Here is a 26,495-nt window from a genome sequence, read left to right as displayed (position 1 = left end):
AATACAAATGCTGGAAATTGTGAGAGGGGTTCCTATATTTGTAGGTTTGGCAGCTTACATCCTATACTTCTCTACATAATATATGACTCGTGAAGTATTAATATGACTGGTGACTTAACAGATTTGTCGGCTACTTTGAGTCTGTAGGCAACAAAAGTTTTCTTTGTCATGATGGAGGTGTGCGTACCATCCTTGTCGCTGGTGGAGGGGCTGTGCGGGCGAATACGAGGACTGCTGCTGTGAAGAGCCTCCCTGTCCCTGTCTGCCTGCGAGGTGTAGGGCTGCTGTTTGCCTGGCTGGCCTGAAAGCTGCTGCTGCTGCTGCTGCTGCTGCTGTTGATGCTGCTGCTGCTGCATTTTGACCTCCTGAGAGGACTCCCCATGAGCCATGGTGATCTGTTGCTGGTACAATGCCAGGGCGTGGGGGGGCAGCACTGCCTTGCCACCTCCACTCCACTGACTGCCCTGCATTGAGGCTTCTGGCATCTACACACAGGATGAAAGGGAAAGAAAAAGGTTACAATCACACCACACGCATAACACAAGCCCACTTCTACCTGGCATTTGACATATGGTTAGCCACATACAGTATCAGATAAACATGATAGCTAATAAACATATCTTGTTTCCTCGTGAGCTAAAATATCACTAATGCCTGGGATCTAATTTCTTCTCCACAAAGCAATCTATCCCATCATCCGGCATCTGGCTGGCTTATTTTATACAAACATGACTTGACAATTCCACATGCTATACTGTTATCTCTGTAAACAGAGAGGCAGGGATAGCATTGATACCACTGCACAATAGTGAGAGAGATGGGCAAATCAGTTTTCTGTTTCAAAACACTACCAGGGTCAAATACACTTCCCAAGGCTGGAAAAGTTGATATGCTCTTCACTTAACTGCTGTGTGATGTGTGAGGGGAAAAAAGGAAAAATACACACAATGAGAAACATAAAGTTCAACTAGTGACTCACAATAGGTGGTATAGCAGCAGCCCTCTGTTTGAGCTGTTTCAGGTCCATGGGCTTCTGCAGTGTGGAGGATATGACTCCGTCGTGAGCGTAGTTCAGTAGACTTGGTCGTGGAGAAGTCATTCTACACACACAGAGACAGAAATAAGTTAGTGCCTTCTCTTGTTGGCTTTGCCTGCTTGATCCCAGCAGGAGTTTTCAGAAATTTTCTGAAAACGAGGGCAGAGGTTCCGATTGTGTTTCCACATGCCTGCCTACCCATTCCCGCAGAAGACAGGCACAGTCACAAATCCTCACTTACTAAACTATTTAAGTATTCAAAATATGGAGAAAAGAAGGAATACATGGGATGTGTGTGTGTGTGTGTGTGTGTGTGTGTGTCTGTGTGTAAGATATACACCGATAAGCCACAACATTAAATCCACCTGTCTAATATTGTGTAGGTCCCCCCTTGTGCCGCCCAAAACAGCTCTAACCCGTCATCAGCAAGACATTAGCAGCAGCATATTCTTTAAGTCCTGTGAGTTGCAAGGTGGGGCCTCCATGGATCGGCCAAGGCCACTGCCATCAGGCAATACCGTTGCCACGAAGGGGTGTACTTGGTCTGCAACAGTTTAGCGATGTATAGGTAGGTGGTACGTGTCAAGTAACATCCACATAAATGCCAGGACCCAAAGATTCCCAGCAGTGCATCACACTGCCTTCGCCGGCTTGCCTTCTTCCCATAGTGCATCCTGGTGCCATCTCTCCCCCAGGTAAACCACACACACGCACCCAGCCATCCACATGATGTAAAAGAAATGGGATTCATCAGACCAGCACCCCCCATCTTCCGTTGCTCCATAGTCCAGTGGTGACACTCACATACCCATTGTAGGTGCCTTTGGCGGTGGACAGGGGACAGCATGTGCACTCTGACCAGTCTGCGGCTATGCAGCCCCATACTCAGCAAGCTGCGATGCGTTGTTTGTTCTGACACCTTTCTATCATAGCCAGCATTAACTTTTTCAGCAGTTTGTGCTACAGTAGCTCTTCTGAGGGATCAGACAAGACGGGCTAGCTTTCGCTCCCTACGCGCATCAATGAACCTTTGGCGCCCATGGCCCTGTTGCCGGTTCACCACTGAACACCCCACAAGACCTGCCATTTTGGAGATGCTCTGAACCAGTCGTCTAGCCAACACAATTGCCAAAGTTGCTCAGATCCTCACACTTGCCCATTTTTCCTGCTTCCAACACATCAGCTTCAAGACCTAACTGGTCACTTGCTGACCCGTATATCCCACTCCTTGACAGGTGCCATTGTAATGAGATAATCAATGTTATTTACTTTACCAGTCAGTGGTTTTAATGTCGTGGCTGCTCGGTGTATGTAGGATGTGTGTTGACAGAGCCTGAGACTGTGGAAACAAATTGCAAATAAAAATCCATATCCATGTCTCACACATCTGTCGAAAGCACACGCTATACTCGGAATCACAGACAGACACACACTTTAATGCACAACAACACAAAAGTGTGTATACACATGCACGGCGCGCACACACACACGCACACCCTCCCTTTGTTTGCTTTGGCAGAGAGGGCTGCTTTTCCCCCGGCTCTGCCAGTACATGCAGTCTGCTGTCATGGAAAAAATTTAACAAATACCATGCAAACAAGACTAATCACTCCTCCCACGCACTTTGACACCTCTCTCTCTCTCTCTCTCTCTCTCTCTCTCTCTCTCTCTCTCTCTCTCTCTCTCTCTCTCTCTCTCTCTCTCTCTCTCTCTACTATATACACTATATATATTCATTCATACAAAGTACAGATAAACTCTCTGGTTGGTAGAAAAGAGCAACATGGCAACCTGTTGTATACACACAAGTGGCTTGCCAAATATGGCTTCCCTGCTGTACAGTGTAGCTAGGCAACTAAACACTTCAAAACCCTCACTGCTTTATTTTCTGATGTCTGCTGTGGTAGGCCAGAGAAGTAGGACACCTAGTAAACCACTGCTCAAAAACCAGAAGCCCTTTGACACTAACAATTTCAAGCGGGCCCAATGATGTCATTTATAAAAACAAAACAAAAAATATATAGAGTATAACATAATTTTTAATTTAAAAAGAAGGGAAATTCATGTTCTTATTCTTTTTTTATTTTATTTTTTTAAACCTGAGAAAAACAATCTTATTTCCACTATATCTCTTGCTACAAGCTCTTACCTGTTTTTGTCTGTGTCTGTCTCCTCCACTTCATCAGCACTGCAAGTGGCACTAGAGTCACTGTCCCCACGGGAACCTGTATTGGACCCATGGTGCTTCTTAGAGCTCTTGGTGGAGCTTTTGACTTCCTCCATCTCTGCTGTAGAAGGTTTTTTATCTATGGCATCGCTGGGTGGTGTTGGCTGCAGCTGCTCTTTGCTGGGCTCCCCTGTCTCAGTCTTTATCTCCTGCTTGATGGCTGATTCTCCATCTTCCTTGACTGGAGGCTTCTCATCCCCTGCCTGGCCAATGTCTGACCCGGACGCCTCCTTGTCCCCGGTGCTGGAGCTGGCCTTGGACCTGCCTGAGCCTTCCTCCTTAGCCTTGCTGTCCTCTGATGAGTGTGGCGAGGGCAAGCTCTCTGTGTCAGAGCTGTTGTTGGCTCCACCTGGCAGGGACAGAGGACAAAAAGAAACGCAGATCAGAAGACAAGACTGGGCTTACACTGTAAATCACGTATCTCCTTGTCCTTTTTTCTTTTATCTTTTCCCCTCCTCTTTCTGCTAAACCAGATTCCTCACAGTGCCAGTCTTCTACCTAATCAGGTTTCACTGTACAATAAGGAGGAACACAAAACCAATTGGGATGACGGACGAAATCCCCCCCGAGGCTTCTGCACATTGATAAAGTGCAGTCTACACAGTCTACTTCTATCAACAACCTACAGCAGGATTTTCAGAATGCTTTTGTTTATCATTGCTGAACATGATTCTTCAAGCTAATGGAGAGCTAAAAGAGTTTCGCTGGTACATTGCATTATATAAGCTGATATTTTATTAGGTATACCCAGTGTTGCCAATGAAAGTAGCTAGCACTAGCTCCAAAAGTCACTAAATTACGTCATATGCTCATCTGCACATCACTGACGTCATCATGTATCATTTGCATAAAGCTTAGTGGCTGTGTCGGCTAACTGCCTGCTGCTCACGGCCGAAGGAAAGAGGGCGAGAGACCCTGTGCTGTTGGCAGAAGAGCCGTGGACTGTGATTATTCTGAGCGTCATGAATGGAAATGAATTACAATATAATATTGCTTGCTTTCCCCCTGGTGGTCTAAAGTCGCTAAATTTGTTGCTAGTCGCTTTTTTAGAAATAAAGTCGATATGAGGGTCTGAAAAGTCGCAAAATCTAGCCGCCAAGTCGCCAACACTGGCTATACCTGTACAATCTAATGCAATCCAATACAACAGCTCAGCCATAGATTCTGGCATTATAAAGATAATGATGTTCAGTTTTGACGGACACTGTCAAAGAGGTATTCATTTCAGTATATGTGTATTATTAAGACTGTAGTTTGCGGTGGTGTTGAACTAAAGGTCAATCTAAGGATGTGCATTGCAAGTTAGCTCACACTATGAATCCTGTGGTGTGTGGCATAGGTCTATGCAACATTCCTATACAAATAAACATAAATAAACTCAACTACATTACATCGAAAGGTGTCTCTAATGTTTTGCCCACCCCATTTTCAAATATGAGGGGTTAAGAATTTTAGAAATCCTCAATATAATGCAGTCCACTACAATACCACCAACTACGACGTCAATAATAAACACCTCTCGGAATGTTTAAACAACTGGCCATTATAGGCTTCATAAAAAAGGTAGTATTTGTGGTAGATCTGTCATATTTGATTGTATGTAATGGTATAGTTGAACCTAATAGTGTCCAGGCATTGTACATATTATCTAGCCCTGTAAAGGCATACATTTTGCTTTACTCAGTACATAAACAAAATAAACCAGATCCACAGCAACAACTACTATACACCAAAATAAAACGGCAGTCTATTTTAAACTGTAAAAGATTCATAATGCTCAAAAAGATAAACCGCTCAATTGATAAATGGAAGTAAAATAAAACCGTCTAGAGAAGTAAACTGGTGTACCTTCTCCATCTTCAGGGGCCTCCTCTTCATTGCCACTGGCTCCTGAACCCTCCATCTCCTCCTCCTCTGCTGCATACGGGGCACTGGTCTCATTCTGCAGGGCTTTGCCCCTACGGCGGGCCTTTCGCTCCTTCTCCTGGGTCAAAACAAACACACACTAAATAAAAACAGCCCGGGGCACAAACATCTTCAGATCCCGAGGAAAAACAGAAACAATGTTATGGCTTGGTTGTGCACAAAAAGCATGAATGACTTTCCTTTGTCAGCATCACGTGGAGCAAATGTCATTTACAAAAACTGTCCCTGTGCTTACCGATTTCATTTTATGCTGCTGCAGAATCTCATCCAGTTTCTGCCTCTTCTTGTAGTTGAAGTAGAAGTTCTTGCACTGTGACACGGTTTTTGATCCCACCATCTTGGCGATGGCGGACCAATTCCTACCATACTGGAGAAGGCCTGGAATTAACAGATGGACAGGCAGAGAGATTAGGATAGGACAGGAACAAAGACAGCCAGACATGGTTCACATGTGGCCTTGCACGACTACTCCATATCAAATGATATTCTCTATGCAGTTGTTTTTAAAAAAAAAAAAAAAAAAAGTAAGCTATGCTGCGTAAAATGCAATTGTTGTAAAGACTGTAAATGTAATTGCCATTTTGGTTTATGTACCATAATCAATATCTCCAACCACAATCTCTTCAAGTGCACAGTATGGAAGTCTCTCTATGGTAAGTCAATAGCCATAAACATCTGTCTCTATACAGCTGTCAAAACTGTAGCACAGCCTGGGAGTTTAGTTCACAATGCAACATAGACACAGTCCCACTCTCCCAGCAGCAGCGTGGCTTGATGCCATTTGCTTCCTAAGTAGAGAGAGAGAGAAACAGAGTGAAGGAGTAAGAGAGAGGGGAGAGGTGGTGTGGTGGCTGAACAGTCAGTCATACCAATGACATCACCAACTCTCTCAACTGGGGTCACTGGGTGTCATATTCTGACTGACTTTGATGTGACCCAGTTCCAAGAAACCCTGGTCCTTTACTCAGTCAACCACATGATTGTCCTTACACAAGAGTCTACCGGCACCGCTGGGCCAGAGCTGTGATAGATCAACCTGTCATGAAACACACACACGCACGCGCACGCACACGCACACACACACACACACAGGTTCAGTGCATGTGTGCTAAAAGAGGAGATGTACAAGGGTGAAGTCAGTGTGTAAGTGCAAGTCAGTGAAGAATAGAATTTGCACCGGTGTTTCCCCCCCCAGAGTCTGCTGTTAGCTAAAGGCAGCTCATTAACAGTGTGTGTTGTAAGAGGCTTAGCTTACACCACCCACTTGTTTCCTGTGCCAGTCTGACAGGCCCTGGCAACAGGACAGGTCTCTTAAAGGGTTGTGAGGAGGGGTGGGTGTTATTAACAGGCACAGAGCCAACACCTCCTGGGATAACCTTGGACATGGGTTCAGAGGTCTCTGCAGCTCATCGCTTAATGGAGGGAGTAGGACAACAAGCAGAAGTCTGAGCCAAAGGAGAGGAAGGGACAGCTGTTTACAGCTCTGTAATTTCAACTTTCGTATTAATCAGAGCGACTGACTCTGAAATCAGCGATCTATTGCATAATGCTATTAATAAGTAATAGCTGCAATAAAAGCTGGTCTATTAGTTGACACGTTTAACTTCTAGGGTATTACTCACAAGGCTGTATTTATGTATGTGGACAGCTCATAACCAAGATATGAAGATACATATCAACAAGTCACCTAAAAATGATAAACTACCCAGAAAAGTCTCTGTCACACTTATCTACTGATTAAAAAAAAAAGAAAAAACACTTTTGCTAAAGCTGTGTTACATCCAGCAGCATGTGAGAAGACCTATAATATTCACTGTCATGCTGAGAATTTATGAATGCCAGTATAAAAAGAACTGCCATAACAAGCAGAGGTGATCTTCAGGTCTGAGCTGCTGGTGTCTAAAAGCTGCTGCACACCTACAACCTGTCAAGTGTTAAGAGGTTTTTCAGTTGAAATATTCATCGCTGCTACTAAAAGGCATTGCTAGGACAGCTGCTCCAAGGAAGAAAAGCGGACCGACCAGTCCGACTTGCTCCAAGAGGACTGAGACACATGGCCGACAACTATTAACCTTTTACAGCCGTCTCACGAGTGGGGAGGACTGGGTAGACTGCCCTTCACGTCAAAATCCAAACAAACAAACGACGACACAAATAGTGGCATAATATTGCACACCCATTCAAACAAGCAAGACAAACACGTTGCTGCATCCACTGAACCTGAAGCAATAACAATGCAAGTAATTTACTGAAAAGTCAAAGGTCACTTTGTTATGACCGCTAGCTACATCCAGTTTATTCCATCGTATGCAAGCACACAAAGCACAATCCCTAAGCAGCTCGGGTTGACTCGGGGCCTTAGTTGCTGGAGCAACACACATGGAACAAACATCCAATCAGCAGCAGCGATACTGAAGCAGGTGGTAGCCTCACAGCCAATCAAGACACTGTATTTCCATTAGCTCCTCCCAGAGAAAGTCCAATCAACACCTGGTGCAGCCAGAAAGTGGTTGTTCCTGTCTGTCACATGCCTGTCACTCCAGCCGTCGCCTCGTGGCCCTGCAGTAGATTACAGTATCAGACGGTCTGATCTCCACAGGGCCAGCCGGGAAGCTCTTCGGGGCTGGGCCTTCCGATCCAGAGCAGATGAGATGAAAACAGCTCAGACTCTGCGCTCTTCCTGCCAGCTGGCTTGATAGTTGAGCCGGTGTCAGGTTGACATGCTCTAAAACAGCACATGCTCCTGGCCTCTCCCCTGCTTTTCCCTCACTCTGTACTCCCTGTGCTTCGGTGAGCGCTGGTCTGTTCTTCTTTGCCGTGTCTCTCCCCAATGGCGGTCGTCTGGGAAGACTTCCACAGGAAAGTGGGACTGTGGGGCGGTGCTATGTGCTCAGCCTCTCTCTCCCCTCATCTGATCTCTCCTCTATCTCTCTTTTTTTTTTTCCCTCCCTCCCTCACTCGGTCCGTCCCTCCCCCTACCTCAGTCTGCCAGCAGGCACCGCGGCACGCACGCGCACACACACACACACACACACACACACACACACACACACACACACACAAACGCATGAGTGAGTAAACACTCACTCGAACCCTCTCTCTCTCTGTCTCTCTTGTTAATACTCGAGCACACAGACGCAAACACATACTCAGGCAGTCCAAGAGTAAACAGAGAGCAGAGAAAGAGAGCAGCCCGGAGAGAGAGGAAAGATATAGAGAGAGAGCAGAGCCACTGAGCCAGAGACACAATGGAGAAAAGGAAAGGATACAGAAGTGGGGAGTAAGCAAAGAGAGAAGAGGGGTGAGACAGGAGGGGGGAGTTGATGTTGATACCATGAGAAAGCATAAAGGCTTTCACATTTTTCCTGACTGACCTGCTTTTCATCTTGAATGTGACCTCTCTCCAGTCTATAACAACACAGAGTGAAGGGAGAGACAAAGTGAGTGGGGGAAAGAGGCGCTTGCCAAATCTTCCACAGCTCTTGCCAATCTGGGCCGTTGCCATCTCCCATCCGAGGGAGACAGACAGAACGAGAGACGGAGATAGAGCAACAGTGGAGGAGAAAGACAGAAAAAAAATAATGTGCCATTCTCTACCTGCTGCTCCTTTAAATGGGTTCTTTCAGCAAAGCAGAGCAGGGGCCATTATCCAGCTGCCTGACTGCCTGCACCCAAGCAAAGCCTGCCAGATTAGTGCACTTACATAAACGCCAGCCAAGAAGGGCACACATGCAAACACACACAGCTTGGACCAAGTGCACACAGACACAACCTTTTTCTACACATATCTTACACACACACACACACACACACACACACACACACACACACACACACACGCACACGCACGCGCACACACACGCACACATAGTGGGTTTAAAAGAGAGGCTTTACAAAGACTGGCCGTCCCATGTATGAGGTACCAGTCTTTATGAACATCGAAAACAAGAGTGCTCTATCTCCGAGTGTGGCAATGCCATCCTCGAAGGCAGCGCTGGCTGGCGTTGCCTTGCTGGAATGCCGATGTCCTGCCAGGCACTATAAATGCCATTATTCGGATCAGTTTAGCTCAAGGGGGTAAACACATTAGCATCAGGACACCTAAGCCTCTTTAAAAAGATATACATGTCAAGCACCTGCAAGGGAGAGCACCTTGACAGGCGTATTCAATACTTCGAGGAAATGGGGGGAGGGGGGAAGGGGGGGAGGAATCCCTTTTTGGCAGGTGTGAGGATGGCTGTTAGATCTGATGAAAAACGGCAAGAGCAGCTCCTCCTCTTCGGCCCTCAGGACTGAAGCTGGGGTGCTGTGGTTGTGGTTACATAAGCCCTTCATAGAAGCCCTGCTCCCACCAAGCTGCCAGGCTAATCCTCTGGGATGGAGAGCCCCACTAATCCCGCTGCAGGAGAATGGAACTGTAGACATTAACCAGGATTACTACACGGAACTGTGTTCAAACCAGTCCAGCGCCAGTTATCGCAAAAATAACCCCTTAACACACAAACCGGCACGCATACACAAACCCGAAATTGCAGGAGACACCACACACACACAGCATGAGACGGATGCGATAAATGATGACCAAATGTGGTTTCAATACCACGCTCAAGCTGCTGATAGCTGCTTGCAAGAGGCACTTTATCTCGTCGATTACAAGGGAGGACAGGTTAAGTTAGTCAGAAGCAGAACGGAGAGTTACACAAAGCAAGATGACACATCATCTACGAATGGCCACAAGGCAGCCGTCTTGCAATGAAATTGTGTTGAGTCAAGAACAGAAAGCAGGACTTGACAAAGATTGTACTAAGCCACCTAAGAACACGATTTAAAAAAATAATCTAGAAAAAAAATGCATTTAAATACACAGTTGAGGCTGACTTTTGGCAAGGTAAAAATATTTAAAGATATTTATATTTCCGCCTGCAAGTATGTAAATCTAGTCCTTTTTAAATACCCAAACAGAAAAGAACCAGATCGAATCTAGTGCAACAGATTAGTGGGGAAACCCTAACCAAAGAGTAGTACACATCAGAAACCACTGAAGGTGAGGGGCTCATTATATCAGGATGTGAGACTCATGGACTGCACGCAACAAACACTGTCAAACACAATCACACAGCGCTGGTGCTAGGAAAATGGGCACAATGTCAGTGACCTCTGTGACTCAGCCATAGGCCTCTGGATAATCTTCAGTCAGAGACAATAAACAGGTTGAGTTAATGACTGCTGCATTTGCAGGGGCTGGCTGATAAGAGGCAGACTTAACAGCCCGCTTGATAAAAAGACAGGATTGCCTTGACCTAGAGAGCCGGGGAAACGGCTCCAAAGAGTAACAGACCCAGTCCAGGCTGACTGACACATACACGCATAGAAACAACCTAGCAGCACGTGGCAGTTACTGCCTCACTAACAGGAAATCACTTGTCTATGCCTAAAAAAAAAAACAATGCTTGAGCTGCCGCTAGTGTTCTTTCCTTTGGCGACTCTACATATTATAACACACAGCAATGGAATTAAGTTATACTTCACAGGGAGAAGAAAAAGTTTACTCTGTATTACCTTTTTTGGCAGTTTCCATCTCTTCTTCAGTCCAGCGAGAGCTCTCATTCATCTCCAGATTAGCTGTTTAAAAGAGAACCACCAAGTTAGAGAGGGCGGGAGGAGGGGGGAGTGGGCAGTTGTCTCAAAGTCAGTTAGGGAGTGACTGACAAGAGGAAAGGAAAGAGAGAGAGAATTAGAATAAGCGGGTAGGGGGCAGGGTAGCTTGTGCTGCTTGCCAGTGAGGCACTGCAGCGTGGGTCGCTAGGGACTGTTTGTTTTAGATGGAGGAAGCAGGAAATCCAAGGAGAGAAGTCAGTTAATGATTATAGACATAACAACTGGCTTCTTTCCCTGCGCAGCCCATACGCCAGGCCGACCCTGGCCCTGCCTGTCAGACAGCGGAGTGGGAGCCGGTGCTTCTGTGTCCTCTATATATATATATATATATATATATATATATATATATATGAACCTGTGAAGGGCACTGTGGGCCAGCTTGCACTGCTAGCAGTAGGGAAACAAACAGTGTCACCTGGGGATTCCCTGTGACTAAACCTGCGCTGCGGGAGCGACTGCCGCATATACACACAACTGCTGAAACATAAAAAAATTCCCTGAGAGCCTGCAGCGACAGTGTTAGTGTGTGTATGGTTGACTTACCATCTGCGAGGAAACAAAGAGCTAAGCGGGAGGGGGAACACTGCTGACACACTGAATATTTTGTCCTTAAATATAACTTTTGTCTTTTGCCAACAGATGGGATTTAAACTACATTACTCATGCAGGCACACATTTTACTGTATTGATTTGTCATTATGCCATTTGTGAGTGTCACTTATGCAAAAAAGTAAGTGCAAGCCCTAATGAATGAAGACAAAAGGAACAACAGTGCACTCTTGTGGAGTGAGACAGGAGGCCACAACTAGATCAAAGGTGACAGTCAATCCTGAGTGAAGGTAGTGAAACTCTTATCTGTAAACCTTAGCTGTAAAATATGTTGTCCTACATTATTGCTTTTAGCTTTTTTTTATTATCGTAATGCTTTACACTAATTTAGAAATCACATAAGTTGCCTTATAATGAATACATAATGTCTGTTCTTGTCTGTCATGTCTTATATTGTGATGGCATAATTGCGATTTTTTACCCACATCTCCCTCTCCAATTGCACATGCTGAATTTATTTGAATGCTAAAATAACACTGGACAGAGGAGCAAATTAGCACTAATTTGCAGTGCAGCGGAGACTAACCAAGCTCATTGTTGAGTGGCGGTGTGGTGGTCTCCTCCACTTCACTGGTCATCGAGCGGGTGATGCGGCCCTTGCGGCGCCCCTGACTGTTGGCTGTGCGTCGGCCCTTGAAAGCCACAGTGGGCTCTTTGTCCTCGGCATCTTCTCCAGAGGTGTCGTCCCTGTGTTTGAGAAATGTCAACACGGTCAGCAAGGGAAAACACAGGGTGTTCGAAGGTGTACATATGCTGGCTCATTGATAGAGTCAAAGCCTTATACACAGTCCCCAGTGCCAGTTTTTGGGCAGCATTGCAGGACACTGATATTAATAATTTAGACCAAAAAAAACGCAGTGCTTTTATTTGGGGCTAGACCTGAATATTTGACTATTCATTTGTTGGGTAGCTATTAATTTTAAGATTCAGATATTCGTTTTTTGCTTTTCAATACAGTAAAACAACAGAATCCTTAAAAATAAGTGCCTTTGACTAAACTGAAAGACATGTGTTGCAGCTCTGTTTCAACAATGTTACGATGAAAAAAATGTGCACACAGGCTGATATTCACCGCTAGCCGCTCGCTATTTTATGCAGTGGAAACACTGCAGCGCAATGCTGTCCATCTCAGCCAAGAACAGAGAAATGTGTGGCTGAGTCAAGTTATATGTTATAACTGAGCTGTGTGATGTTTGTAGAGGTCTGTATGGTTATACGGTAGCAGCCTGGTGTCATTTTCAGGAGATTTAATTAAGGTAAACACAGTGAACATCTCTGCGTAAAGTTAATGGCACTGCGCTCTGGTGCGGCACTGGCTGGCTGATTTCTCCCCGAGTTATGCTCAGGGAGGTCTCACTAGTGAAATACAAACGACAATATTTTCTGAGACGCAGAATGGGCCATGCTGCTATTCAGTCAGTCCCAAAAAACGAAATTCAAATGACGTCCATCGCCATCACGTCACCATCACAAACCTAGGCACAGACGTGTTCGCCTGCATGAGGACAGGTGACGATAGAATGCTGCAGACTGAAACACAAACTTGAAAGACAAAATGTGAACGTGTATATACAGACACTGCTTTTTCTTATTTTTTCCAAGATAATTTATCGAGTGTCAGCACAATGGCATGCCAGGAGACAGCCACTGAGTTTGAACCAACTGCACCTCCATTCATCTTCCCCCAGCACCATTAATCTTGCTGAGGGGAGCCGGTGGCACTCTAAATATAGGCGAGCCAGCTGTGGCAGGGACAGGGCAGGCAGCAGGGTGTGCTGGGAGTCCCGGAGTCCCCTGGCCTCGCCTCAGAGCAGGGGGGCAGTAAGCAATGCCTCATCATCATCTTTTAATCTGACACAGCTGCTAATAAATATGACATGCTATTACTTGAAAGTACTGGAGTGTACAGCCTGACCTCATAATATAGTGCATGAATACAGACATAGAATGTTTTATTCATCGATTCATTTCCAGGCACCAGAAAGCAATGATATTCCATTTGTTTTGCATCCTTTGCTGGAACTGTGCCTGAAAACACCCCCCTCCTCCACCGCTGCTGCTACCCGCCCACCCACACACTTACACACACTCCTTCTTACACACTGACATTTCAAATTTACAGCTAGGTTAATCACAGTGCTTCTTTTCCCCACCAAAAACAACCCAGACTAGGAAAATAAGCACAGAATTTTAAAACCGACAGTTGGCATCCTATTGGGAAGGGGAGAAGGATAAACAGGAAAACAGCAGTTTTAATAGCGGGAACAAATGGACACTTGAATTTGCTGTAGGTGGAAAGTCTGGCTGGAGGTGAGGGAGCAAGAGCTCAAGGGTTACAGAATGATTGGATTTCCAGATCCGCTCCCCCTAGCCAAAACTTACTCCTACTCCATTTGCAGAAGCCTGATCTGGGACAATTCTAAAATTGTGTGTTGGCGAAATGGGGAAAGTGAGAAGATTGTTGCAGCTGTACAGGGTCAGGCTCATACAATGCGGAGGAAATGTTTTCACTCTGCAGCACCTTTTCCTCTCACTCTGTCAGAGTGCTTTTCCAATGAATCAGTAGGTTAACTTTTCTTTGCAGCGCACAGTGTTCAGACTTTGAGAAAATGTTCGATGCAAATGACATGATTCCTGCAGGAAGGTTTAGTCAGTATTAAAAAGTGGCTCACTTCATTCCATCTTCCTTGTCTTCAGCTTCATTTTTTTCTTCATCCCTCTCTGCCTCCTTCTCTTTCTCCTCCTTCTCCTTCTCTTCCTGGCTGCCCCGGTGCACTTGTTGCTGCTGCTGCTGTTGCTGCTGCTGTTGCTGCTGGCCGTGCTGTGGCGAAGAAGACGGAAACAACGAGGCACTCGGTTACAAAGATAATCCCACATAAATGGACACACAGACTTACCAACAAACACCCTCACTTCTCCTGTCACCTATATACCTTAGACACATACACTTCAATGTGTGGACACTAGTGCTGTCAAACAACAAAATATTTAATCGAGATTAATCGCATTAATGTCATAGTTAACTCGCAATTAATCGCACATTTTTCTCTATTCTAAATGTCCCTTAATTTCTTTTTGTCCCATTATTTTTTCTCATTTTAATGCTCTTATCAACATGATACGATACTTTTAAAACGGTGCCTGAACCGAAAGATTTTTATTTATATTTATATATATATATATTTTTTTTAAAACGAGCACCTTGTTCAATTGTATTTGTCTGTTCTGTATGTTAAAAAATATAAAACAATAAAAAGTTGATCTGAAAAACCACTGGATGGGAAAAGGGTATTTTACAATAACTTCAAATGCACCACGAGGCTGGCGAGGCGAGGTTGAGTCTGTTTTTCAGACAACGGCTGCTGCAGTCTGGTGTTAGAATCCTCTCCAGTGAAATACAGTCACACTTTACACCGTTTAGCTCTCAGCATTTTAACCGTGTTTACTCCAGCTAACGGTAGGCTAACGTTAGCTGCTGCTAAGTGTAGTGTTGGCTAGCGTCCCGTGCGGCGATGTTTCAGTTCCCTCTAAAGTCCGTTTTCGGAGCATCAGAGAGAAGCGGCATTTAAGTGGCACCTAAATAAGGCAACGAAATCCGCGTTGCTATTCGGTCCGGTAGATAACGGTCGTTAAGGCAGAGGTGCCGTATTAGCACAGGGTCTCGGACCCCGCCACCCCCCAATTAAAAACTCTTCAGATCTACACGATTCACGTGGATGACATTTTCCCATTCAAAATGACGATTTTCGCCGAAAAGCAACTAGTTTGCAGGTATGTACTAATCTTTGGCCGGCTCACAAGCCCAAACAAGTGTGTCTGTTGTTTTGTTTCCGGTCTAGCTAGATCCGGTGTGGTGTTGTAGTTTTTCTAACATTCCTAGTTGTTGCAACAGCTTGTGAAAAAAACTACAAAGTTTGCTAGGCCAAAAAGAATGTTAATCTTGCGATAAAAAAATTGACGGCGTTACAATGGGTTTGCGTTAACGCCGTTAATAACGCGTTTAACTGACAGCACTAGTGGACACAAACATAAAAAAAGATTATTTTTTTGGTCTTTTCTGCCTTTAATTTGACAGGACAGCTAGGTGAGACAGGGGAGAGAGAGGGGGAAGACATGCAGGAAATCGTCACAGGTCAGATTGGAACCCTGGACCTCTGAGTCGAGGCATAAACCTCTCAGTATATATAGTGCGCCTGCTCTACCCACTGAGCCAACCCGGCCACAACCAGGTACCGGTACATTTTCTGCCTGTTTGCCAACAGTGAGGGAGGAGGCACTTGATCTGATATCTAAAACATTATTCAGACAAATGTGCGTTTGGCACACAGCTGCAGATGGTATGATGTCTGGCTGAGATAACACAACAGACTGCACCATGATGTTTGCAAAAACAAGAAACATGAAATAATTCCTATCTTTGACATTTGAGAAGAACTTGTTTTAAGTACAGAATAGATACTAACCTCAAAACTCCTATTCATTCTGCATAGACAAAACAAAACAGGATACGAAAGTTCCGAAATATGCTCTTTAAGCACCCAGAACCACTTCCTTACCAATTTCCTGTCTGTCTGGGATTTTAGGGTTAGAGTTCAGATTAGTACTGACATTCAGTTCGACCAAAAAAAAAAACAACTTAAAAATGGCTTAATATTGACCAAGCAGACATAATTAAACTGATCAGAACTTCTACTTTATTTTGATGTATTTGCAGTTGCTGTCTGTGGGCTAATGCTCATCCAAAGAATATTAACTTTTGTTGATCTCTTTACTACATATCTGCTTGATAAAAAGACATTACAAGTGGTTTCTGGCAAGGGAACATAAAAAGGATGCAAATTGAGACAAAGTTAGAGAGAGAGAGAGAGCAAGAGAATGAGCAGGAAATGAGACCACGAAATAAAGGGAGAGTAGAGCAAGATGGCAGGGAGAAGAGCAAGAACAAAATGCACCTTTTCTTCACAGAAGCTACCTTTATCTCCATTTGCAAAATATCACTAATGTCCTTTCCCCTCCTTTTCAGTTAATTTTTTTCCCCCTTCCCCCAGCCTAATAATCTCTATCCAGCGAAACTATAAAGATCTGTTAGCACTGCGTCTAAATATGCCCCAAGCTGACCTAGGGCCAGTGCTGCAGAAAGTGTAGATAAAGAAAACGGCAGAGCAGCCACCCCACCACAGCCCTGTGAGGAAAAAAGGCTCAGTAAGGCTGGAAACACAGTAACATTTGCCTTAAGCCATTACTTATCCCCTCCATCTCTCCAAACATAATCTCCATTTGCATTTGCAGTCATTCTAACATATAGCTCTGCACTTTCTGTTCCTTCTCTGTAGCTACCTCCCTCTGTGACTGCAAGCTGTTAACGCTAGCTGCTACTCAAGAGATGTGGAGCAAAGCGCCAGATAATGAACGGAGGTTCATTCAGGAAAGATGAAGAGACACCCTCCTCGTACCAACAGGAAAAGGTCGCCAGAAAATGAATGTGCCATTTCCTTAGCGCCCGCCACCATGAAGTTTCACAGCTAGCACCTGATCTGAGGCTAAGTAATAACTGGTAGCTCATTAGCAATAGAAATGACCTGTGTTTAAAAAAAAAAAAAAAAAAAACTGTCAGTATGGAAATAGTGCTGACATGATGGGGTTGAGTAAATTGTGGCACTTGATTAGTGAACTGTATGACCTTCGGCGTTTTTCTGAACTATTCATCAAGGGAGTTCATTGGCTTAGACTACCTCACGGTGTTGTAAAGAAGTCACTAGCTCCAGTGTTGGTAGTGAGATTAGGGCTGTGCATACAGGACACGTTATAACCAACTCAATGCCCCATTTTCAGTAGTTTTCAAAGAGTTTAAATCCTTTTAGTCAGATTTTGTGCACCAGATACCTCGCGTTTATCTCCATCGTATGCTTTGCACAGTGCACTGTGCACCCAAAGTCAAAACATATTCAATATTCCACATAGAAAAAATGTCTCTGGTGTCCGACCGAATAAACTCAGAGGCTTTTTTAATGTTACATTGACTGTACAAAAGAACAATAGGGGGGAGTTAATAGGGTTTTTTCCTGCCAAACTTGTTTGACAACAGAGAATGGCATTGGAGCTGAAGGGTAATGGCTGAAATGGAAAACAAGTTGTTCGCCAACTAGCGAGTGGTATTTAGCTAAGTGACTGCAGCTGCCTTTTTGGTTGCCTAGCAATAGCAAAAGGAGACTTCTTTTTATTTTTTTTATTATTATTATTTTTTTTATAAATGTAGTGATGCCCCTAAGATTTTCAGGCTTACAAAACTTGTTGTGTGGTTGGGTGTTGATGTAAAGTAGAGATCTTTTATAACCATTAGTTTGAAAGGTGAGAATACCTGGCTTCTTCCTCTGCGTCTGTAGTTCCTCCGCACTATGTTCTTATAGTTTTCATTCTTTTTGGTCAGGTAGTAAAAGAGCACACACTCCGCCACCGTCTGAAACATGAAAGAGATGAGGGTTTGTTTTTTTTAGCAATCATGACTGGATCACCCAGAAATACACACGAAAAAGAAAATGAATCAATACCTTTCTCTCCAGAAATGACGCAATCAGACCAAAGTTTTTGGGGTGCTGGATGAACCTGTGGGAGCAGAACAAGGAAAATCTAGCAACCTGCTAATGGAATGACTCAAAATCATTGGCATTTGCTGATGATTTTATTTTTTTGTATTCATTTTTTTTAATCTTAGGAGGTATACTACATCTATTGCATTAATCATAAATCAAGAAAAATGTGGCATCTAACATATTATTAAAAATTACACCAGCCAATCACTAAATCACAAATCTTCCTGAATGTTTGGGATTAAAAGTTATTAGATAAGGAAACTGACGCTCTTCCTATTGCATGAGGGTAGACTTTAAAGCCACTGATTTCACTGTGTGGGTTTGATCCAATTTGGCAGCCAGAAACGCCTCCTCTTGTTTCTCACGAAAGGGGAAGATTCACTTCCTTACCAACAACCGGCTGACCCTTTATCCGTCACACATACTTTACAGGGAGTACAAGACATAACATTAATCTTGTTGCTTAAAAAGAAGCTCTCGATCACTTTGTTTGCAAAATGAGAATGGAGCTGGAGGAGAATATGGGATTTGCTAAAAATTACTGCTCATACATTGCATTCTAGGTGCAAAATGCCAACGTGTTACTGTCAAAAACTATTTTTAGGTGCATATTTGATCAACGAAAGCCAATCTAGCTGCTAGGAAAGGATAAAAGGAGGAGTTTTTTTTTATTCAAAGAATAAGAAATTATGTCCATCGTGATTTTACTGAAGTGTTGTGCTTACTTCTCTCTGAAAGTGTCCTTCTCCTGCTCGCTCCACATGTTCATAACCTGCCGGTCCTTGTAGACCTTCATGGGGTCATCCATCAATCCATTCATGTTGATGAACTTGATGCGTTGCTGCTCAGCATCAAACAGCATAGGAGGGATGACCGCCAGCTGCCGCATTTGCTTCTCTGTGTTCTGGCGAACACAAATGCCACACACAAGACACACACAGAAACCAACATCCTGGAGTGAGTGGGTTGGTCTCGAGAGGGAAACTGTCTGACAACATGTTGCTCATGTTGACATGCACTATATGAAACCTGTCCAAGATTTAGAAGACAGGAGACGAAGTTCAGGGTGTCTCGTTGGCTTAGCAAGCTAAGGCATGTCAAATGTAAACTTTCACTTTTCTGTCGCTCTTCAATTTACAACCATTACAAAATCTTAAAAAAAAAAAAAAAAAAAAATCATATCTGAGGTTAGGAGGGGGAGGGTAGTAAAAGTGAAGGCACTGTGATGTCTTGAGGAGGTAGGAAGGTAGAAAGCATTTCTTGAGATGAGAAAAGACAACCCAATTGGATACACTGCTCAGCTTAATGGGACCAGGCTGACATTAGAGGAACAGGTCTAATGTGTGACTAGTGGATATCAAGGCAATGTCTGCTCAGAGCATGGTCCTCCACCACTTATCCTTAACACTGAAAGCAGTGGCTCACATTGTAAGAGGCTGACATCTCAAGCCTAGCAAATCTCCTTTAACATCTATGATAAGCAAGACATTTATCTGGTGAGGTCAGTCAACGTCTTTGCAATTTTCATGAAAAGTATAATTGGATGTATAATGTATGTTTTTTTTATTGAAAGTAGCTTAACTGTGTACGTTAATCAGGTAGCCATATTTGGTTTCAATTGGGCGTAAAATGTGAGTTTTTGTATGAAGTCAAGCCAAGCCAATTTTTCGTCCAAATACGTTTTGACACTGAAACGTTACCAAAAGCTGCTAAATTTGCAGGCTATTACATGGTTGTGATTTTGCATCCTATGCTGACGTTTACCATTATCTGCCTCACAGTTTAGTTTCATCATAGAACTATTACAGTATATAGTGGACGAGCACACAGACGATAATCACGGTTGCACCAACAGCTGATGCTATGTGTCGACTGCCCGTGTTATTAACGGAGGAAAGACAAATGGGGGTTTGACTGTAAAAAAAAAAGTGACAGGCCGTAAAAACCACCAGAAACTACCAAAGATTTGGCAGCATTTCAATTGAAAGCAGCTGTGCTGCAGTGTTTACCGCTGGGCTGTGGTGGCCTTAAAGAGCTAGTATTTAGCTTTGGCTGGCCCTGCTAGCTTAGCTACTACAAATGTTCCAGTGGCATACCATAGCATCTGTATAACAGCTGTATTATATGCCAATATTGAGTGGCATATGCCTCTGAAACAAAACTATGTTGCCGTTAAGAAGGCTTGAGTCACATTCATGCAGGCTGTGTTTTTATGATGTTGTTCCTATAGTTTTTATTACTACGTATTGCAAGTGAAATTAAATAATATTCATAAATATAATATTCATAAATATATTTCGTGTGTGTGTGTGTGTGTGTGTGTGTGTGTTCTCAATTAATTTGCATATATATTACATTTTGAGGTTTAGGGACGCTCCGATTGATCGGCCGCCGATCTTTGTGGGCCAATATTTAGTAAAAATACTCAATCGGGAGATCGGTAGTAATGCTTAAAAATGCTTACTAGTCGGCGATTTTAGCATTCTTAATTTCACAAGCATGAGTTCCGCCCACACTTATATTAGCTGTACACTGTTAGCAACACGTGCTGAGGCTAGCACAACAAGCTGATTGTCGTGCGAGTCAGTCACAAAAGCGCAATTTAATAAATTATGTTAACTTCACATTCTCTAGGTTACGCTGCCACCTGGTGGAGATCCCAATACACTACAAAGCTGACAAACTGACCTATACTGTAATTCAGCTACAACAAAACCAAAACAAAACGATCTGTATTGGCCGTTTATCTGTCTATTTGGTTCATTGGCGATCAGCAATCGGTATCGGCAGCACAAAATCGGGGGCATCTCTAATTAAGTTCTTCTCTACTAGCTCAGAGACTTCCGGTTTCATCCCTGGTAGCAGTGCCAACCTTGGCGTGTGGGACACTCAACCCAATCAGACAACCAGATGTCTGGCCACTATAGCAATTGGAACTTCAAGAGTGTGATAAGTGTGAATACACCCTAAATGTTGCAGAAGAGGAAGTGGACGGGCAAACCATCTTTAACAGAAGAGCTTACCTCATGCTCTGATATTCCATCAATGATCTCGGAGACCTCATGTTCACTGCGAGCTGCAGAAGAGGTCAGCCCACCTCCTCTCTGCCCAACACGGCTACAAAAGGAAAAATAAAGACACGTCACTCAAAACTAGTAACTAGGAAATAAATCAAATTGATTAAGACAGAAATTAAGTGCTTTTTACGCTCAATGGTGTTTTTTGCCTCCAACGGCGCCTTCCAGGCAGCTAACCCTAACCTTAACCCTAAACATAACCATTGCCGCGCTGCCTGGGAGGAGACGTTGGAGGCAAAAAACACCAAAGACCGCTTTTTACACTGTTGAACAATCACAGATTGCCTGTTGTTGTGACCTCACCTCTGCATGCGCTCCTGCAGCTCTCTTTGCTTGCGGATCTCTGGGAACTGTTTCTCGTAGTACTCCCGCACCTTGCTCTCCTTGGCTCGGCGCCGCGGGTTGCTTTCGATGCGCTCCACCTTCTTCTCCCAGGCTTCCATCAGCTGGTCATAGCGCTGGCAAAATTTCTGTTCCTAAAGCACCACAGAAAGAAAGATCTCAAACCACTGCAGATCTGCTTAAATACCAACACTATCTCTTTCTGGCTTTGATGCAGGTCTGCCTTTGATCTAAAGACACAAAATTAATGGACCGTACCGTTTAAGGAAGTACAATTATAGAACATTTAACAGTTACTGATAAAGCAAGACAAAAAGCACAGAGAAAGAACGACTGAGAGATTAATTTCATCAAGTTCCTTCTGTCTTTCTGTTGTGTGTCACCATTTACATCTACATGTTTCAGAGGGGCAAAGGGATATGTTGGTATTCTATGGGCAGTCTCTACCAGACGACAGGCCGCCGTTCCTCCCAGCTTCCTCACAGGCATGCTGTAAAGCGGACCATTAAACACGCTGGAGACACGGCCCCTCAGTGGGCTCATAAACCCAAGGGGATGTCTCCCCCCACTCTGCCCACAAGCAGCTACCTCCCCCTTAATCAGACACAACACGAGAGAAGGCTGGACACTCGCCCACGACTCAGGCTCTGATACAGGTGCTGCTTTTGAACTGTTCTCACATAAATTCGCAGTGGACAATAAATGCAGAGTTGTGAAAGTTTGTTGTTGGCACCTCAGAGCATCTCAGAGGTTGGATGCAGTTAAATAAACTATTTTCGCCATCACATTTCCGACTTGTGGATAATTTCGTAGTAAAACTGTGGACATGATAACAATTTTCTGTCAAGTCAGTTGGCTTTAAGATGTCTGCTGGCTGTAGCATAAGAGCTCACCCCATTGATCCTTGCTTTATTAATAGTCATGCTCTTTGGCTCAGTCTCCCTCAATCACTGGCAGGTAAGAGCACAGATTAACCCTGTACAATGCTCATTATAAGTGCTTGGCTGACAGTGAATTAAACAGATCTAGGTTGTTGTGTTTTTTCAGATGACTGTGGGCAGGGCACTGTAAGAGTACCAAAAAAAAAAACAGATCATGCCTAGAGCTCTATTCCTCTTTGGTCTGCCTAAAATGGCTACTTTCTTCATGGAGGAGCTGGCCCAGTTTCACACTAGTCATCCGTCATGGGCAGAGTCTCAGCAGAGAGTCAAAAATGTTGAGTTCTCTACTTACCCACTGCTTACGAGCATGATTTCTCCTCTTGAAGTATAAGATGAGCTTCTTCCTCATCGCCTGGTTTCTAAGAGGGTTGGCGAAAGAGAGGCATGGAGAAAAGAGAGGGGCAGAGGAATAGAAATCCAGAATAAGGCAAAGACATTCACAAAAACAGCAATTCAGACAGTGCTTTTATTACGCTTGTCACATAATAAATCTAAGTACGTGACATTCTCCAGATCCTCGGGTACACATTTTCTACCCTCTGCACTTTGTCCGCCTCACTTATTTAACCAATAAACAAAAAACACACTTTCTCTCACACACATACACACACAAACAATGCCTGTCCTTGTATGCCACCGCTCGATAAACTCAGACTTGCTTCTGGGTGGAAAGGACAGCGAGGTGAGCCAAACTTATAAAACTTGTCTGGGCTGGGAACAGCCAGCCACAGTGCTTCAAATAAAGGTCAGGGCCAGTAATCTCCTTAGGCAGCCACTCAGTTTGTCTCTTTCTGTGCTGCAAGACAGAATTTTATTCCTGACACTTAATCTGTCAGTTGTAAGGTCACGTTCCCAACTGATTAATGTAATCTTATTCTACATTAGTCACTTCAGCTGAGCCGCAGGTCCCTCTTGGTCTCAGGCGAGGACAGAAGACCAGGAAGTGGGCTACTAGTGGTATATGAGTTTTGTGAAAACTGGAAGATAGCATGATAGCATTTAGGCTCTAGAGCACGTGTCAAACTCAAGGCCCGCGGAATTCAAATTCCAAATTCTGATCCGGCCCGCATATCAATTTAGGTTCACAATCAATTTTTGGCCCACCTAGTTGTGCGCCAAACCAAAAACATGGGAAACTGTTTTTCAACTTGCAATTACGCAACGCTCAAAGCTGAATTTGGCAAATTTGCTGACTTTGAGACTCAGAAATTCCCACAGAACCAGAGAGTTTGCATATTCCGGCTGTGAAAGAGCTTGTTGTGAGTCAGCTGTGTGGTAGCCTACTTAGAAAATGTAATCATTGTTTTGCTTGATTTGCTAAATTCTAGGATGGCTTTGGAACTTTTTTGCTCACTTTTTCAGGGCTTTATGTGGACCAAACTGTAAGTGAGATGACTACATGAGACATGCAATAATTGAGTCAAAGATATTTTACTTTTTCGATTAAATAAAAGCATGTCAATAAACTCTACATGTCTGGCCCTTGATGCGATTCTCTTTTTCCAGTGTGGCCCTTAGCTAAATTGAGTTTGACACCCCTGCTCTAAAGGGACAAACACACAGGATGACCTATTCTCCATTTCCCAAATATGTTATCTGCAATAACAAAGCCAAGTTCAATCTAAACAGCCTTAACCCCCAACTACATAAACACTCCCACACAAACAAACAGACGCATATTGAGCCAGGTCACTGCAGCAGAAAAGAGAAATACTGCCAAACCCAGCTAGATACTGTTGATACCCACACTTACTGTGGCATATAATGGGTGAGAACTAACTTGGTATGGCAAAAACAGGACTGGCAGATTAAGCCTTTTAAAAACAGAGATGGCATTGTCCTTTGGACAGCAGATGGCAAAGGGAAAGATTAGCAGCCCTGAACCCCTACGAAAGGTTTCCTTTGTCCTGCTCTAAGCCGGTGCCACTTCTGAGATATCCGTGGACGCTGTAATTGGCATAATACCTGCAAAACATGATGGCTGAAAGATTCTTTATACGCGCACTTGTGACAGATGTTCCCCAGTGGTACAAGCACACTGAGCTAAAATATTTTTAGACTTCAAAGTTTGATTTTGTTTTCATAGTAGTCTAAATATGCAACAGATATTGGCAAATGCATCGTCAGCTGAGTGGTCAAGGCACCGTGAGCAGGAGATGAACCCGCATGGGGACTCGGATGCCGAGCATTACTACCCATCTATCCCAGTGGGGATGAGTGCCAGGTTTGGCAAACCGGTTAGCAAAACAAAGAAGTCAGTTGTGCTGGCTCAAAGCGACACAGTGGTATTTAATAACGCGCGCGCACACACAGAGGGAGAAGGGAGAGTTTTCAGTTAATTGCTTTGAGGCAATGATACTGATCAAACGGTGCAGGGATCAAAAGCAGTGAAGACAGAGCAGTGTGTGGCTAAGAGGTCAGACACATCTTGTGGTATGCCACTGTGCCAATGGTGGAGTTGAGCTATTATAACCCTCTTGCAGCCCTTTGATGTGCCTCATTGAATTACAGCCTTTAAAAGATTACAGAGCTGTATTGATAGACATGGCAGGGCCACGCACAGTTGTGTACTCTCTGCTCCTCTAACTGCAAATACCCATTAACATATGAAATTGACATTATCCATTAAACATTCACCTAACACAATCTTGGATGCTAAGAAAGGCATCCTGTTGTTAATATTGTTAATATTTGTTTTTATAATATCAGGGGCAAAAAAAGAAATGAATAGTTATTTTCAGAGGTAATAGCTATGTTTTTTTTATACTATTTTCAGAGGTAATAGCTATGCTTTTTTTATACTAATGCACCTTTTGCTTGAGCATAGATGTTCTGAAGCTCTGTCAGCAGCAAAAAGACATTACCTGAATTAAAATATGACCTGTAGCTACTTCAGAGTTAAAGCGGATTTGATGTGGCAAGAATATAAATGACATACAAATCTTCTAACATCTTGTTAGCTCAGTAGAGATGGAAAATAACAAGACCGCAGCTGGTAGTCCCATTCTAAAGCATACAAAACCAACAACCTCTTTGATATTAAGTTGCTGTCTGTTATCTTTTTACCCTCTGTAGCTGCCCACGTTACAAACGTTTATTCCAGTAAGTTTCATTACTAAGTTTACATAATGACAATTTCACATCCCCTTATCAAATGCCATTCTTTGCAGTCTGCCAAGGGGGAAGGGGGAGTTGAGGGCTGGGGGTGGAAACAAGTGGCCAGTCTCATTCTCTCGCAGAAGCAATATACAACTACTACGGGAATTAATAGCTGCTAAGGTAACACTTTTAATTTCTAGTGGTAGTATTTTTAAGTTTACAGAGAATAAAAAACTAAAATCAAGGATCTGATGAGCAGAACACAACAGGAGAGCAAAAGCATTATTATTAGTTATTGCATTTGTACACAAACAAATATCCCCTGTACAGCAAATACAATCGATAACAGATCAAGTTTCTCCCTGTAGAACAGGGCTTCTCCAGCCTTTCTGGCCTGTTATCCTTTGATAGGTTCTAGCATCCTCATCAACCCAGAGCAATTAAGAGTTGTAATGTGAATTTGAGTTTGGTATACACAATACTTACTTATACTTCAATTTTCAAGAGCATCAGGACAGCTTGAAATGCATTATTTACTAACTATGTTTGTATTTAAAATATATAAAACAAATATCCGTCTTAGAGATCTGCGGTGACACAGTTTGCATTATCAAACTATCCTACATGAGCTCCCGTATCCATGGTTAAACTCGCTCTACTTTAAAGGCCATTTTATAGTCGTGCGTAAAATCGAGGGCGTAGCCCCGCAGACCCCCGCAGAACCCTCTGCGTCTACGCCGGACCCTACGCCGTAACCTGACGCGCACCTCTCGAAAAATGTAACTACACGTCGCAGCGTCGCTCGGCCGTGGCTTGGTAGTGTTGCATTTCCCCCGGCTCATTTCCTGGTTCTCCTTCTCCATAAACAACATGAAATCAAGGAGAGGGTTAACTTTTCCTGCTACAGATTTCCCACCGTGGTCAGAAAGCACAGGGGAGACACTTTTGTTTCTCTCACTATGACTCTAGAGTCGGTACTCGCTCCAAAGT

The 26,495-nt window shown here is 43.8% G+C and overlaps 1 protein-coding gene across 8 annotated transcripts in view; it reads right to left on the bottom strand.

Moving 5' to 3' along the window:
- ncor2 (nuclear receptor corepressor 2) overlaps nt 1-26,495 on the bottom strand; it is a 111,284-nt gene that overhangs the window by 27,783 nt on the left and 57,006 nt on the right. For 7 of the 8 annotated variants that reach the window (XR_004896443.1, XM_031300741.2, XM_031300750.2 and 4 more), the window contains exons 9-22: nt 22,699-22,765; nt 21,427-21,599; nt 21,070-21,163; nt 18,772-18,950; nt 18,005-18,059; nt 17,815-17,913; nt 14,129-14,277; nt 11,983-12,143; nt 10,749-10,811; nt 5,425-5,567; nt 5,112-5,247; nt 3,186-3,612; nt 980-1,100; nt 188-485 (exon numbers count right to left, since the gene is read on the bottom strand). Coding sequence is in view for 7 of the 8 variants with exons in the window: in XM_031300741.2 (XP_031156601.1) it covers nt 188-485; nt 980-1,100; nt 3,186-3,612; nt 5,112-5,247; nt 5,425-5,567; nt 10,749-10,811; nt 11,983-12,143; nt 14,129-14,277; nt 17,815-17,913; nt 18,005-18,059; nt 18,772-18,950; nt 21,070-21,163; nt 21,427-21,599; nt 22,699-22,765 (2,165 nt within the window). In the remaining variant the exon portion in view is untranslated. The remainder of the gene's footprint in view (nt 1-187; nt 486-979; nt 1,101-3,185; nt 3,613-5,111; nt 5,248-5,424; nt 5,568-10,748; nt 10,812-11,982; nt 12,144-14,128; nt 14,278-17,814; nt 17,914-18,004; nt 18,060-18,771; nt 18,951-21,069; nt 21,164-21,426; nt 21,600-22,698; nt 22,766-26,495) is intronic. The other variant, XM_031300742.2, reaches the window with a different exon arrangement.

This window comes from Sander lucioperca, chromosome 2 (assembly GCF_008315115.2).
Source record: "Sander lucioperca isolate FBNREF2018 chromosome 2, SLUC_FBN_1.2, whole genome shotgun sequence".
NCBI classification, from domain to species: Eukaryota; Metazoa; Chordata; class Actinopteri; order Perciformes; family Percidae; genus Sander; species Sander lucioperca.
Note: the sequence above shows the minus strand (reverse complement) of the source record. Positions and strands in the feature narration are given on the sequence as shown.